Genomic DNA, 15,204 nt, shown 5'->3' with positions numbered 1-15,204 from the left:
TAAGAGGAGAGTGGTGTATTATAGTTAGTTTCTTAACTTCAATCAAAAGTTTGTTATTTTTAAATGGTACCGGAAGCATTAGAAGAAGAATCTGCCTGTAATTTCTATGATCTTAGCAGAAGTAACTAAGATCCATTGCCGTTCTCACATATTCTGAGGAGTGAGGTAACTTCAGAGGGGGAATGGCGTGCAGGTTTTCCTGCAATAAGGTATGTGCAGTTAACATATTTCTAGGGATGGAATTTGCTAGAAAAATGCTGCTGATACCGGATTAATGTAAGTTAAGCCTAAATGCAGTGATTTAATTGCGAATGGTATCAGGCTTATTAACAGAGATACATACTCTTATAAAAGTGTAATATAAAACGTTTGCTGGCATGTTAATCGTTTTAATATATGCTTTGGTGATAAAACTTATTGGGGCCTAGTTTTTTTCCACATGGCTGGCTTTATTTTTGCCTAGAAACAGTTTCCTGAGGCTTTCCACTGTTATAGTATAAAAGTTACAGTTGGTGCAGTTAAAATTACAAACTGTGACATTCAGCTTCCCTCAGCAGTCCCCTGCATGCTATAGGACATCTCTGAAGGGCTCAAAAGGCTTCAAAAGTAGGAGCTGTGGCAGTTGTTATGACTGTTTAAAAAACATATTTTTCGTTTTGTTAATCTGTTTTTTGTATTAAGGGGTTAATCATCCATTTGCAAGTGGGTGCAATGCTCTGCTAACTTGTTACATACACTGTAAAAATTTCGTTAGTGTAACTGCCTTTTTTCACTGTTATTTCAAATTTTGCCAAAATTTGTTTCTCTTAAAGGCACAGTAACGTTTTTTATATTGCTTGTTAACTTTGTTTAAAGTGTTTTCAAAGCTTGCTAGTCTCATTGCTAGTCTGTACAAACATTTCTGACACAGAGGAAACTACTTGTTCATTATGTTTAAAAGCAATGGTGGAGCCCCATAGGAAAATGTGTACTAAATGTATTGATTTCACCTTAAACAGTAAAGATCAGTCTTTATCTATAAAAGAATTGTCACCAGAGGGGTCTGTCGAGGGGGAAGTTATGCCGACTAACTCTCCCCACGTGTCTGACCCTTCGCCTCCCGCTCGAGGGACGCACGCTAATATGGCGCCAAGTACATCAGGGATGCCCATAGCGATTACTTTGCAGGACATGGCTGCAATCATGAATAATACCCTGTCACAGGTATGAGCCAGATTGCCTGAATTGAGAGGCAAGCGCGATAGCTCTGGGGTTAGACGAGATACAGAGCGCGTAGATGCTGTAAGAGCCATGTCTGATACTGCGTCACAATATGCAGAACCTGAGGACGGAGAGCTTCAGTCTGTGGGTGACGTCTCTGAATCGGGGAGACCTGATTCAGAGATTTCTAATTTTAAATTTAAGCTTGAGAACCTCCGTGTGTTACTTGGGAAGGTATTAGCTGCTCTGAATGACTGTGACACAATTGCAGTGCCAGAGAAATTGTGTAGGCTGGATAAATACTATGCAGTGCCGGTGAGTACTGATGTTTTTCCAATACCTAAAAGGCTTACAGAAATTATTAGTAAGGAGTGGGATAGACCCGGTGTGCCCTTTTCCCCACCTCCTATATTTAGAAAAATGTTTCCAATAGATGCCACTACACGGGACTTATGGCAGACAGTCCCTAAGGTGGAGGGAGCAGTTTCTACTTTAGCAAAGCGTACCACTATCCCGGTTGAGGACAGTTGTGCTTTTTCAGATCCAATGGATAAAAAATTAGAGGGTTACCTTAAGAAAATGTTTATTCAACAAGGTTTTATTTTACAGCCCCTTGCATGCATTGCGCCTGTCACTGCTGCGGCGGCGTTCTGGTTTGAGGCCCTGGAAGAGGCCATCCATACAGCTCCATTGACTGAAATTATTAACAAGCTTAGAACACTTAAGCTAGCTAACTCATTTGTTTCTGATGCCATTGTTCATTTGACTAAACTAACGGCTAAGAATTCCGGATTCGCCATCCAGGCGCGTAGGGCGCTATGGCTTAAATCCTGGTCAGCTGATGTGACTTCAAAGTCTAAATTACTTAACATTCCTTTCAAGGGGCAGACCTTATTCGGGCCTGGTTTGAAAGAAATTATTGCTGACATTACTGGAGGTAAGGGTCATACCCTTCCTCAGGACAGGGCCAAATCAAGGGCCAAACAGTCTAATTTTCGTGCCTTTCGAAATTTCAAGGCAGGTGCAGGATCAGCTCCCTCTACTTCAAAACAAGAGGGAACTTTTCCTCAATCTAAGCAGGCCTGGAAACCTACCCAGTCCTGGAACAAGGGCAAGCAGGCCAGAAAGCCTGCTGCTGCCTCCAAGACAGCATGAAGGAGCGGCCCCCTATCCGACAACGGATCTAGTAGGGGGCAGACTCTCTCTCTTTGCCCAGGCGTGGGCAAGAGATGTTCAGGATCCCTGGGCGTTGGAGATCATATCTCAGGGATATCTTCTGGACTTCAAAGCTTCTCCCCCACAAGGGAGATTTCACCTTTCAAGATTATCTGCAAACCAGATAAAGAAAGAGGCATTCCTAAGCTGCGTGCAAGACCTCCTTGTAATGGGAGTGATCCATCCAGTTCCGCGGACGGAACAAGGACAGGGGTTTTATTCAAATCTGTTTGTGGTTCCCAAAAAAGAGGGAACCTTCAGACCAATTTTGGATCTAAAGATCCTAAACAAATTCCTCAGAGTTCCATCATTCAAGATGGAAACTATTCGAACCATTTTACCCATGATCCAAGAGGGTCAGTACATGACCACAGTGGACTTAAAGGATGCCTACCTTCACATTCCGATCCACAAGAATCATCATCGGTTCCTGAGGTTTGCCTTTCTAGACAGGCATTACCAGTTTGTAGCTCTTCCATTCGGGTTGGCTACAGCCCCAAGAATTTTTACAAAGGTTCTGGGCTCACTTCTGGCGGTTCTAAGACCGCGAGGCATAGCGGTGGCTCCTTACCTAGACGACATCCTGATACTGGCGTCAAGCTTTCAAATTGCCAAGTCTCATACAGAGATAGTTCTGGCATTTCTGAGGTCGCATGGGTGGAAAGTGAACGAAGAAAAGAGTTCTCTATCTCCTCTCACAAGGGTTTCCTTCCTAGGGACTCTGATAGATTCTATAGAAATGAAAATTTACCTGACGGAGTCCAGGTTATCAAAACTTCTAAATGCTTGCCGTGTTCTTCACTCCATTCCGCGCCCCACGGTGGCTCAGTGCATGGAAGTAATCGGCTTAATGGTAGCGGCGATGGACATAGTGCCATTTGCGCGCCTGCATCTCAGACCGCTGCAATTATGCATGCTCAGTCAGTGGAATGGGGATTACACAGATTAAATGTCTCCTCTACTAAATCTGGATCAGGAAACCAGAGATTCTCTTCTCTGGTGGTTATCTCGGGTCCATCTGTCCAAAGGTATGACCTTTCGCAGGCCAGATTGGACCATTGTAACAACAGACGCCAGCCTTCTAGGTTGGGGTGCAGTCTGGAACTCCCTGAAGGCTCAGGGTTCATGTACTCAGGAGGAGAAACTCCTCCCAATAAATATTCTGAAGCGGCACTGATAGATGCTCTAGCAACGCCTTGGTTCTTCAACCTGGCCTATGTGTTTCCACCGTTTCCTCTGCTCCCTCGTCTGATTGCCAAAATCAAACAGGAGAGAGCATCGGTGATATTAATAGCGCCTGCGTGGCCACGCAGGACCTGGTATGCAGACCTAGTGGACATGTCATCCTTTCCACCATGGACTCTGCCTCTGAGACAAGACCTTCTAATACAAGGTCCTTTCAATCATCCGAATCTACTTTCTCTGAGACTGACTGCATGGAGATTGAACGCTTGATCCTATCATAGCGTGGCTTCTCCGAGTCAGTAATTGATACCTTAATACAGGCACGAAAGCCTGTCACCAGGAAAATTTACCACAAGATTTGGCGTAAATATCTTCATTGGTGTGAATCCAAGAATTACTCATGGAGTAGGGTTAGGATTCCTAGGATATTGTCCTTCCTCCAAGAGGGTTTGGACAAAGGACTATCAGCTAGTTCTTTAAAGGGACAGATTTCTGCTCTGTCTATTCTTTTACACAAGCGTCTGGCAGAAGTTCCGGACGTTCAGGCATTTTGTCAGGCTTTAGTTAGAATTAAGCCTGTGTTTAAACCTGTTGCTCCCCCATGGAGCTTAAACTTGGTTCTTAAAGTTCTTCCGTTTGAACCCCTTCATTCTATTGATATCAAACTTCTATCATGGAAAGTTCTTTTTCTGATGGCTATTTCCTCGGCTCGAAGAGTCTCGGAGTTATCTGCCTTACATTGTGATTCTCCTTATCTGATCTTTCATTCAGATAAAGTAGTTCTGCATACAAAACCTGGGTTTTTACCTAAGGTGGTTTCTAACAAGAATATCAATCGAGATTGTTGTTCCATCATTATGCCCTAATCCTTCTTCAAAGAAGGAACGTCTTTTGCATAATCTAGACGTAGTCCGTGCATTGAAGTTTTACTTGCAGGCTACTAAAGATTTTAGCCAAACATCTCACCTGTTTGTTATTTACTCTGGACAGAGGAGAGGTCAAAAGGCCTCGGCAACCTCTCTTTCTTTTTGGCTTCGGAGTATAATCCGTTTAGCATATGAGACTGCTGGACAGCAGCCCCCTGAAAGAATTACAGCTCATTCTACTAGAGCTGTGGCTTCCACGTGGGCCTTTAAAAATGAGGCCTCTGTTGAACAGATTTGCAAGGCTGCGACTTGGTCTTTGCTTCATACCTTTTCAAAATTTTACAAATTTGATACTTTTGCTTCTTCGGAGGCTGTTTTTGGGGGAGAGGTTCTACAGGCAGTGGTTCCTTCCGTTTAAGTTCCTGCCTTGACCCTCCCATCATCCGTGTACTTAAGCTTTGGTATTGGTATCCCACAAGTAATGGATGATCCGTGGACTGGATACACTTAACAAGAGAAAACATAATTTATGCTTACCTGATAAATGTATTTCTCTTGTAGTGTATCCAGTCCACGGCCCGCCCTGTCCTTTTAAGGCAGGTCTAAATTTTAATTAAACTTCAGTCACCACTGCACCCTATGGTTTCTCCTTTCTTGGCTTGTTTCGGTCGAATGACTGGATATGGCAGTTAGGGGAGGAGCTATATAGCAGCTCTGCTGTGGGTGATCCTCTTGCAACTTCCTGTTGGGAAGGAGAATATCCCACAAGTAATGGATGATCCGTGGACTGGATACACTACAAGAGAAATAAATTTATCAGGTAAGCATAAATTATGTTTTTTCACTGTGTTCATTAAAATATTCAACATTGCTTTCTTGTTTGTGTTTAACCAGATTTTCCTGCTATGCATTTAGTAATTCACACTACCATTTTTCTAGTGGATTGGAATATCTTAAAAATGTAATGCAAACATCAGAGTGTCTTGTGTAATAAACTGTGTGATTAGTGAATGCTGTAATAAGTATAATTATTTTTCGTATTATTATTGCTTTTTGATTCTTTAACGTTAATTCAATATTGTCTTTTCAGACATCACGAGAGAGCACCTGGTTAAAAGGAAAGACAAGGCACTCATTAGGTGCTTGGTGAAGTTGGCCGGCCAGCTGGAGCACAAAGAGCTCTCCTATCAAGCCGCGACTGTTATAAAGCAATTGTCATATTCAGGTAATTCCCATAAAATGATTTTGCTTTACTATATTTTATCTCATCAGCACTATTAAAGTAAAAAACAAACTTTGTTCCTTTGGTATCCTTTATTGGAAAGCATACCTAGGTAGGCTTAGGAGCAGTAATGCACAACTGGTGGATAATTGGTGGTTGGTGGCTACACACATTGTCCTTGGCTCACAAGATGTGTACAGCTGGCTCTTAATAGTGCATTGCTGCTTTTAGCTATGTGTTTAATCTTTTTGTAGGGGGTTAAGCACATAGTTAAAGGGACAGTAATCACCTTACAGTTCTGTTTTGTTGTTATAGAATAACATATTGACTAAGTCTTAATGTTTTTAAAATAAATTAACATTCTTTTTACTGCAATTTTTTTAATAGTTAAACTCCACCCACCATTCCCCTTATATGGAGGAGCCAATGTGAGCTTTAGTTCACAGACAACAAGGCTAGTCAGTCATAAAGTCAGGGCCGGTGCAAGGATTTTTATCTACACAGGCGAAGGTGCATTTTGATGCCCCCCCCCCCAACAATACCATAAAAAACCCAGACTATACCACCAACATCCCTGCCCTCCTCCAGACCACCCCCATACCAAGTACATTTTATTTGCGCTCCATTAAGCTATTGTGTGTGGGTGTTAATGGTATTCTGATCAGGTATTCATTCAAATCACAGAATGTACCATTTTAAAGAGAATATATAAAGCCCTGCACACAGCCATACAAAGTGTTAAATAACCAAGACATTCCTCCTGACTCTTTTCTAACCTTGCAGGCAGCTCCTGTTTGTCAGCTTATCCTTCCGACTCACACACTGTCCAAGTGCTGCTGCATGAGGGCAAAGTGTAGGGGAGGGAGTTGATTTATTGCAGGCACAAAAAAAAACATAGACCGTTCACCCTAACGATCCTGTAATCTGCTATGCCCAGCAGCTTTCATCACGGATCACAACTGTTGCGTGCTCTATTTAAAAGCACAACTCAGGAGAACAAACTGTGCCTCATACATGCTCATATATTAAATAGTGTTTGAGAAAAATATTTATTTAAAAAATAGAGTACGTAACAAATAAATACCATACCAGCCAAATGCCAAAGATTGCTCTGCTACTTCTAGTGGAACAAAATAAATGCTCCTAACTTTACAAACTCATAGTAGTATTTATTTACTATTAAATACAAAGAATGATTAACATGTCAGAAAATATCCTGGAAACGAATGACATTAAAAACTAATTTTACACACCGTTCTGTCTGTTTCTGCAAGCAGAGCTGCTTTTTTTTTTTTTTTTTGGCTGTGTTAGTCCCACGTTTTTTTTAGCAAATGGGAAGCTAGTACATAACATCATAATTTCACTTTATCTATCAAAGCCCGGTAGAGCTGCTCAGTTTTTTTTCTCCAAATAATTTATCAGTGCTGAACTCGGTCGCTTCAAACATAAAAAGGCAATGTCTGTCACAACAAACTATATATGCTTTATATATTGTGCTGACTCTGAGCATGCACGGTATATAGAGCATATCAGTAGTTTCTGAATGCAGCATTGTAGTTTAGCTAACTACTACTTACTTAAAAATCAATCCTGTCCTGCTACTTACTTCCTTGTCACTGCCCGTTGTCATGCCCATTGCCAATACACACCAGAGGCAAACTTACCCGGTTCATAGATCTTGTGTCTTAAAATTAGCTGCCTCTGCCTGTTGCGCTCCTGCCTGTCTTCCCGGTCTCTTCCTATGACTGCTGCTGGCTCCTCCCTCTTCCTCTCCGGTCATGTTCCTGGTGCTGTGATGGCTTAGGAACAAGACTGGAGCTGAAGAACTGGAGCGTTAATGCTTGTAACAGCAAAATGTAAAAAAAAATCACAATGTTGCTTCTCTAATTTTGCGCCCCTCTACTGGAGCGCTCTAAGGCGGGTGCCTAACCTGCCTTATGCCAAGCGCCGGGCCTGCATAAAGTTAATATAAAATGCATTGTTTTGCAGTTGTTATCTGATATGAAAGAAAACAAAATTTATGCTTACCTGATACATTAGTTTATTTCAGGATGGTGAGAGGACCCCACCCTATTATTTATTTTTTTGACGGCAGTTTTTTATTTGCGCCTCTACAGGGAGTTCAGAATTATTAGGCAAATGAGTATTTGACCACATCATCCTCTTTATGCATGTTGTCTTACTCCAAGCTGTATAGGCTCGAAAGCCTACTACCAATTAAGCATATTAGGTGATGTGCATCTCTGTAATGAGAAGGGGTGTGGTCTAATGACATCAACACCCTATATCAGGTGTGCATAATTATTAGGCAACTTCCTTTCCTTTGGCAAAATGGGTCAAAAGAAGGACTTGACAGGCTCAGAAAAGTCAAAAATAGTGAGATATCTTGCAGAGGGATGCAGCACTCTTAAAATTGCAAAGCTTCTGAAGCGTGATCATCGAACAATCAAGCGTTTCATTCAAAATAGTCAAGAGGGTCGCAAGAAGCGTGTGGAAAAACCAAGGTGCAAAATAACTGCCCATGAACTGAGAAAAGTCAAGCGTGCAGCTGCCAAGATGCCACGTGCCACCAGTTTGGCCATATTTCAGAGCTGCAACATCACTGGAGTGCCCAAAAGCACAAGGTGTGCAATACTCAGAGACATGGCCAAGGTAAGAGGCTGAAAGACGACCACCACTGAACAAGACACACAAGCTGAAACGTCAAGACTGGGCCAAGAAATATCTCAAGACTGATTTTTCTAAGGTTTTATGGACTGATGAAATGAGAGTGAGTCTTGATGGGCCAGATGGATGGGCCCGTGGCTGGATTGGTAAAGGGCAGAGAGCTCCAGTCCGACTCAGATGCCAGCAAGGTGGAGGTGGAGTACTGGTTTGGGCTGGTATCATCAAAGATGAGCTTGTGGGGCCTTTTCGGGTTGAGGATGGAGTCAAGCTCAACTCCCAGTCCTACTGCCAGTTTCTGGAAGACACCTTCTTCAAGCAGTGGTACAGGAAGAAGTCTGCATCCTTCAAGAAAAACATGATTTTCATGCAGGACAATGCTCCATCACACACGTCCAAGTACTCCACAGCGTGGCTGGCAAGAAAGGGTATAAAAGAATAAAATCTAATGACATGGCCTCCTTGTTCACCTGATCTGAACCCCATTGAGAACCTGTGGTCCATCATCAAATGTGAGATTTACAAGGAGGGAAAACAGTACACCTCTCTGAACAGTGTCTGGGAGGCTGTGGTTGCTGCTGCACGCAATGTTGATGGTGAACAGATCAAAACACTGACAGAATCCATGGATGGCAGGCTTTTGAGTGTCCTTGCAAAGAAAGGTGGCTATATTGGTCACTGATTTGTTTTTGTTTTGTTTTTGAATGTCAGAAATGTATATTTGTGAATGTTGAGGTGTTATATTGGTTTCACTGGTAAAAATAAATAATTGAAATGGGTATATATTTGTTTTTTGTTAAGTTGCCTAATAATTATGCACAGTAATAGTCACCTGCACACACAGATATCCCCCTAAAATAGCTAAAACTAAAAACAAACTAAAAACTACTTCCAAAAATATTCAGCTTTGATATTAATGAGTTTTTTGGGTTCATTGAGAACATGGTTGTTCAATAATAAAAGTAATCCTCAAAAATACAACTTGCCTAATAATTCTGCACTCCCTGTATAGACCCTGCTTTGTTCTTTCCTACCTATCTGTCACCTTTTACATGGAGTTGGGAGGGATTAAAAGATTCTTCTTGTTGGGGTCCTTTGCCTCCAAATAGTGTTGGGAATTCAGTCTCACGTGTCAAGACTTGTGGACTCGCACCATCCTGAAAGAAAATAATTTATCAGGTAAGCATAAATATTGTGTTTTTATGATCTTACGGGTTGAACTGTTCTCCATTTGGTGCTCTATCTACAAAAACAAAAGTGCCGTAGTGCTGATTGGAGAGTAGTCAAACCGTTAGCTCACAAAAAATATGAGTTTTGAAGTGGGCAGCTGGAGCACAGGTATTAGAATGGCATGGTAAAATTAAAAGTAAGTTACAGCACATCTTCATTAGAAGTGATCAATTAAAGTCCCTGTAAAATATCACTTGGATTCGGGACTTGATTTTAAAACTTTTGAAGATTGCCATCACTTTAATTTTGACTTTTATGTCCCTTTGAATGGTTACGTTGCAAACCTGTATATTCAGCATGTATTTTAGAGAGATTGCACAAAACTGCCTGTTGAGTAAATCTGATTTATACCACACAAGTGAATAGTGCATCGACTAAGAATGAATAGTACTTAACCTCTTAAGGACATATGACGGAATTTTTCCGTCATAAAACAATTGAGCAAACTGAAAGCTGTGTCCTTAAAGGGTTAAAAAACAAACAAAAAATAAAAACATTTATTATATATATATTTATTTTAGACTTGGATTAGAAAAACTGGATACATTATTATTAAATAATCTTACAGGGCAGGATTTTTCTTAGGCAGTGGGCCTACCCTCTGCAGAAATTTACAAGACAAGACCCCCCTCTCATAATAGATATTACTTTATTTTTTTTCTCTTTAAAGAAAATTGTAATATTTATTCTTTGTTTTAATTTGGGGGATTTAATTCTGTTTCAGGGTTCACACACAGCTCTTGATCTGATACTGTTCAACCAAAAGAGAGCTTCACTAATTTTTTGCACTTTGTTATCTTGATCAGTAGCTTGTGTTTTACATAGAAATTACAAACACAATACAGTCTCTGAGCGATTTTAACCTCAGTGCCTTATTTCCACTTATTTCTGCCCTTAGCCTTATTTCACCAAAACATGGCAACTATCATTGCCAGCTCTTAAAAAAAAGTTTTATCTTTTGCCAAAGTCAGCTGCTGCTTGTGGTTGCCACTGCTCCCACACCTCCCCTTATATGCTCTAGCGCCCCCCTTGGCGAGGCCACCTCATAGTTTGAGAAACACTGTATAGGGTATACTTTTGTTCTTGTAAAAAAAAAAAAAAAATAACAAAAAGATTATGGATTTTTAGTGGTAAAGTGAATGTAAACTTTCATAAATTAGTGCCTGGTTTTTAAAAATACAATTGAAAACAGGGGCACTTTCATTCATTTACATTGCACTGTATTTTTACAGATACTTACCTTTCTCTTGTGCAAAGCCGGATCGCCGATCCCCTGCCTGCAGTTCCTCTGTACATACGTTACCAATGACGAAATCGGTTTCCTCCAATCATGGCTTCCCCCCCCCCAGAGCGTCCATCTCGTGTGGGCACGCCGTGATTGGAGGAACCCGGTTTCGTCATTACTGTGTAAGTACAAAAGAAGAATTATATTTAACTAAATTGATATAATACCAGCACACTAGTGTTTTTGTTTTAAATCTGAATTGAATCTGTATTTTTGATGTTTTTTTTTTAACTTGTTTTCATCTAGGAAAAATTGCTTCAGAATTGAAACATTATATGAAAGAAATTCAAGCCTACCTCATGGGTTTCCTCAGTCACCCAGAGCTGCGATTTCAACAACTAAGTATTGCTACACTTTGCACATTAAGTGAAGGTATATATGAAACACACTTTTTTTTTAAATGTATGAAGTATCATATATTTATCACAGTTCACTAAACTCTATTTTTACAATTAAATCTGTTTTCTTATCTTGTACAGGCCTTTGATATAGCCACTTGATGTTGGTTGTTTTTTAGATTGGGTTCTGTAAACTCTGTTGTACATACTGATCATTCAAGTGATTATGATTTCAAGTATTATATCATTAGTACAGTTTACATAGTTTGAATTTCTAAACAGATTACTTGTAGATGTCTCCCATTTTCTGTCCCACTAAATTGCATTGTATTCCCAAGCTCTTCTTCCCTGCACCTATTGCTACCTCACGTTTCAGTCTGCAGGTCTTCAACTGCACCTATAATGGAATGTTCTGTCTCTTTCCACAAAACACACATGTTCCGAAATGCGTGCAAATTTCTCACCTCAGATTTCTCCCTTTATTGTTTATGTAGATGTTACCCTGTCATCATAGCACTGCAGACTATGCTGGCTCTTTTTTAAATATGTGATAATGATGATGATTAATAATAATTATATTAGTAGTAGTAATTATAATGCAGTAAGCAGAGTTTATTTAACAATCAACTAAGTGTCAAAAAAGTTGCACTCGTAACAATAGCAATATTAAACAAAAAAATTAAATATTATAATATTCCAATTCAGCCACTCGCAACTCATCCAAATTGTTTTCAGTACAAGTGTGCAAACAAGATTGGGATGCAATACTGAACATGAGAGAACAATTAAAAAAAAATAGTACAATATGATGAAAAAAACAAAATAAAAGGTAAAATGAACTATATGCACTCACACCTACCAGATATAAATAGGCACTTTATGTTCTCACTGAATAGCTGAATAATACATAGGCTCATTGTTTATTTCCTTGGTGTATTGCTTATACTACATATTTCCCTCAGAAGCAACTTGCACTGGAAAAGTCATAGTAACCTAATATTGTAATTATAAAGGTAACTAGTCCCTTTAATTAATATGAAGTAACCAGGTAGCCTCCCATAATAGGTACAGAAAAAAACAGATTCTTAAATGGAATTTGTTTTAATTTATTATCATTTTAATAATATAAATCAATCCATTAATTTGAAGGGAAAAATACAATCTCTATTTATTTAAAAAGGGAATACAAACTCTCACTATTTCGTATTAAAAATACTACATTGTTTATGCTTGTATGAATTTTAAACTGAGGGATGTATGAATAAATTATAAAGAATTAATTTGATTAAAAATCATAATAGGAATAAACCATTAGCAATGGGTCTATAATTATGGTGCTATTTTATTCTCATACCCCTGATCTTGCACTTTTTCAAGGGGAAACATTGTAAGGGTCTTTGGTTCTCTTTTAGATTAGTTTTGTTACATTTAATATCCAGGTATATGTAACTGTATTATTTATAAGATTGTCATTTATGAAAAGGCAATGAGTGTAATTTAATATACACATCTATTTTTTCTCTCTCTCTCTCCAGATCCTGAATTCTCCATGGCAATTAGCCAAAGCCATCTAAAAGAACAGCTTGAACAAATTCGTCAACAGACCGAGGAGACTCAGGCGCTGCTCAGAGTGGCCATCAGTCAGACAGACAGCATCAATCTGAATGACTGATTTATACAAATCATATCAGACATGACATGTTTACAATATTTGGCTAGTGGGACAAGGTTCTATTTTCCCACTGACTGTTGCTTGTAGTGTTTTATTTTCCAGACAGGAAAGATAATTTGTACTGCAGAACACTATACTGTGTGTAATTCCAATGGGCTCGATTTATCAAGCGACAGCGGACAGGGTTGTACATATGCACCCCTGTCCGCTGCAGCTCACCTCTAGCGGGCAGAATGCCGTTGGCGTAATTCAGCTCTCTTGTGCAACACCGCCCCCTGCCCGCGCACAGCCAATTACACACGGGAAGGAGCGGTCAATCTCCCCAGTCGGACGAGACTGGGGCACTTTAAATTCTCCACTTAAGAGGTGGAGAAGAGGGTAGGGAAGCAGTGGTCGGATGACCACTGCTTGATAAATACTGACTGCATGTTCTCTTGTGAAAACCTGCAGTCGTAATGCGGCGAACTGCGTGATAAATGGAGCCCAATGTGTCTTCCTAATAATGAACATTAGTAACGGTTAGCAGAAGGATTACATTGTTCTATAATAACCTCAACAGTAGACCACTTACACACCCAGGGCATATTCTACCTGCAGAAGGGGAAGTACAACCTTGAGATTTACATCTTCCAGATGCATGCGTTTTCTTGTATTTATTAAAAACATCTGTGTCCCATCTTGAAAGAATCCTTTTTTTTTTATATAAACTATACTTTTGTGTTTTTAATGTTATTTAAGTGTGATTGTTCCAGGTGTATTGTAACAATGAAATGGAAATAATTATTGTTGTGTTAATAGTGTGAACCAATATTGGTATTAAGGATTAAAAATCAGATTTAAAATGGCCCCTTTGCTGTCTGCGTGTTTTTGTTATTTAAGTTTTGCGCTGGAAATTGCACAGATATTTTGCAGCTGTGGGTAGGACTATATATAAACAAACGGTCTTTACCTGCACATAGCAATACATTTCAATATTTTTTTTCTGACCAAAGAAAACTGTTGATAAAAGTTGAGATATGTGGTGAACCAAAATGGCACAGTAGCCTACTGAAGTCTAAAGAAAAACATGTTATTTAGTAAGAGTATTTTACACAACAATTTATAATCACGCCTAATCCCTATACTGAAGAGACCTGGTCTAAATGTTTTTCACAAAGTAGTTTTTTTAAAACATCCAAAAGCCATACTTTTAAATGATTTGTTGACAAATCTATGTTAAAGAGACACTGAACCCAATTTTTTATTTCATGATTCAGATAGAGCATGCAATTTTAATCAACTTTCCAATTTATCCTATTATCCTAAATCGTAGCAGCCAGACCATTTTGGGTTCAGCACCATGGATAGTACTTGCTTATTGGAGGCTTACATCTACCCACTAATAAGCAAGCATAACCCAGGTTCTCAACCAAAAATGGGCCGGCTCCTATTCATCACATTCCTGCTTTTTAAATAATGTTGTGATGCATAGGAGCCGGCCAATTTTTGGTTGAGAACCTGGGTTAAGCTTGCTTATTGGTGGGTATTTTAAACAACTTTCTAATTTACTTCTATTTTCTTATTTATTTTATTCTGTTTGTATCCTTTGTTGAAGGAGCAGCAATGCAGTACTGGTTTCTAACTGAACACATGGGTGAGCCAATGAAAATTGGTGTATATATATGCAGCGACCAATCAGCAGCTAGAACCTAGGTTATTTGCTGCTCCTGAGCTTTCCTAGATAAACTTTTCAGCAAAGGATAACAAGAGAAGGAAGCAAATTAAGTAATATAAGTGAATTGGACAGTTGTTTAAAATTGTATTCTATCGGAATCATGAAAGAAAAATTTTGGGTTTCATGTCCCTTAAACTCACGCAGTCAAAAGTCACAAGCACCTGAAACAACACTAACACTGAACTGGGTGTCAAACTTATAGCGACAGAAAAAGTCAAACTTAAACTTTCATGATTCAGACAAAGCATGCAGTTTTAAACAACTTTCCAATTTACTTCTATTAACAAATCCGCTTTGTTCCCTTAATTTTCGTTGTTGTGAGTAAACCTTAGTTGGCTGAGCTTAGGAGCGTGCATGTCTCTATAGTTGTCTATGGCAGCAGTGTTTGCAACTATATATAACATTGCTATAAACACTGCTGTCATATGTCTTAAAGGGACAGTCTAGTCAAAATTAAACTTTCGTGATTCAGATAGGGCATGTAATTTTAAACAAATTTCCAATTTACTTTTACCATCAAATTTGCTTTGTTCTCTTGGTATTCTTAGTTGAAAGCTAAACCTAGGTAGGTTCATATGCTAATTTCTAAGGCCTTGAAGGCCATCTCTTATCT

At 39.4% G+C, this 15,204-nt stretch overlaps 1 protein-coding gene across 1 annotated transcript in view; it reads left to right on the top strand.

Moving 5' to 3' along the window:
* LOC128656756 (uncharacterized) overlaps window positions 1-13,723 on the top strand; it is a 141,955-nt gene extending 128,232 nt beyond the window's left edge. Inside the window, exons 12-14 of the mRNA XM_053710891.1 lie at window positions 5,557-5,691; window positions 11,114-11,239; window positions 12,741-13,723. Of these exons, the coding sequence (XP_053566866.1) occupies window positions 5,557-5,691; window positions 11,114-11,239; window positions 12,741-12,877 (398 nt within the window). The 3' untranslated portion in view covers window positions 12,878-13,723. The remainder of the gene's footprint in view (window positions 1-5,556; window positions 5,692-11,113; window positions 11,240-12,740) is intronic.
* The last annotated feature ends 1,481 nt before the right edge of the window (window positions 13,724-15,204 follow it).

The sequence above is a fragment of the Bombina bombina genome, chromosome 4 (genome assembly GCF_027579735.1).
Source record: "Bombina bombina isolate aBomBom1 chromosome 4, aBomBom1.pri, whole genome shotgun sequence".
Taxonomy (NCBI): Eukaryota; Metazoa; Chordata; class Amphibia; order Anura; family Bombinatoridae; genus Bombina; species Bombina bombina.
Note: the sequence above shows the minus strand (reverse complement) of the source record. Positions and strands in the feature narration are given on the sequence as shown.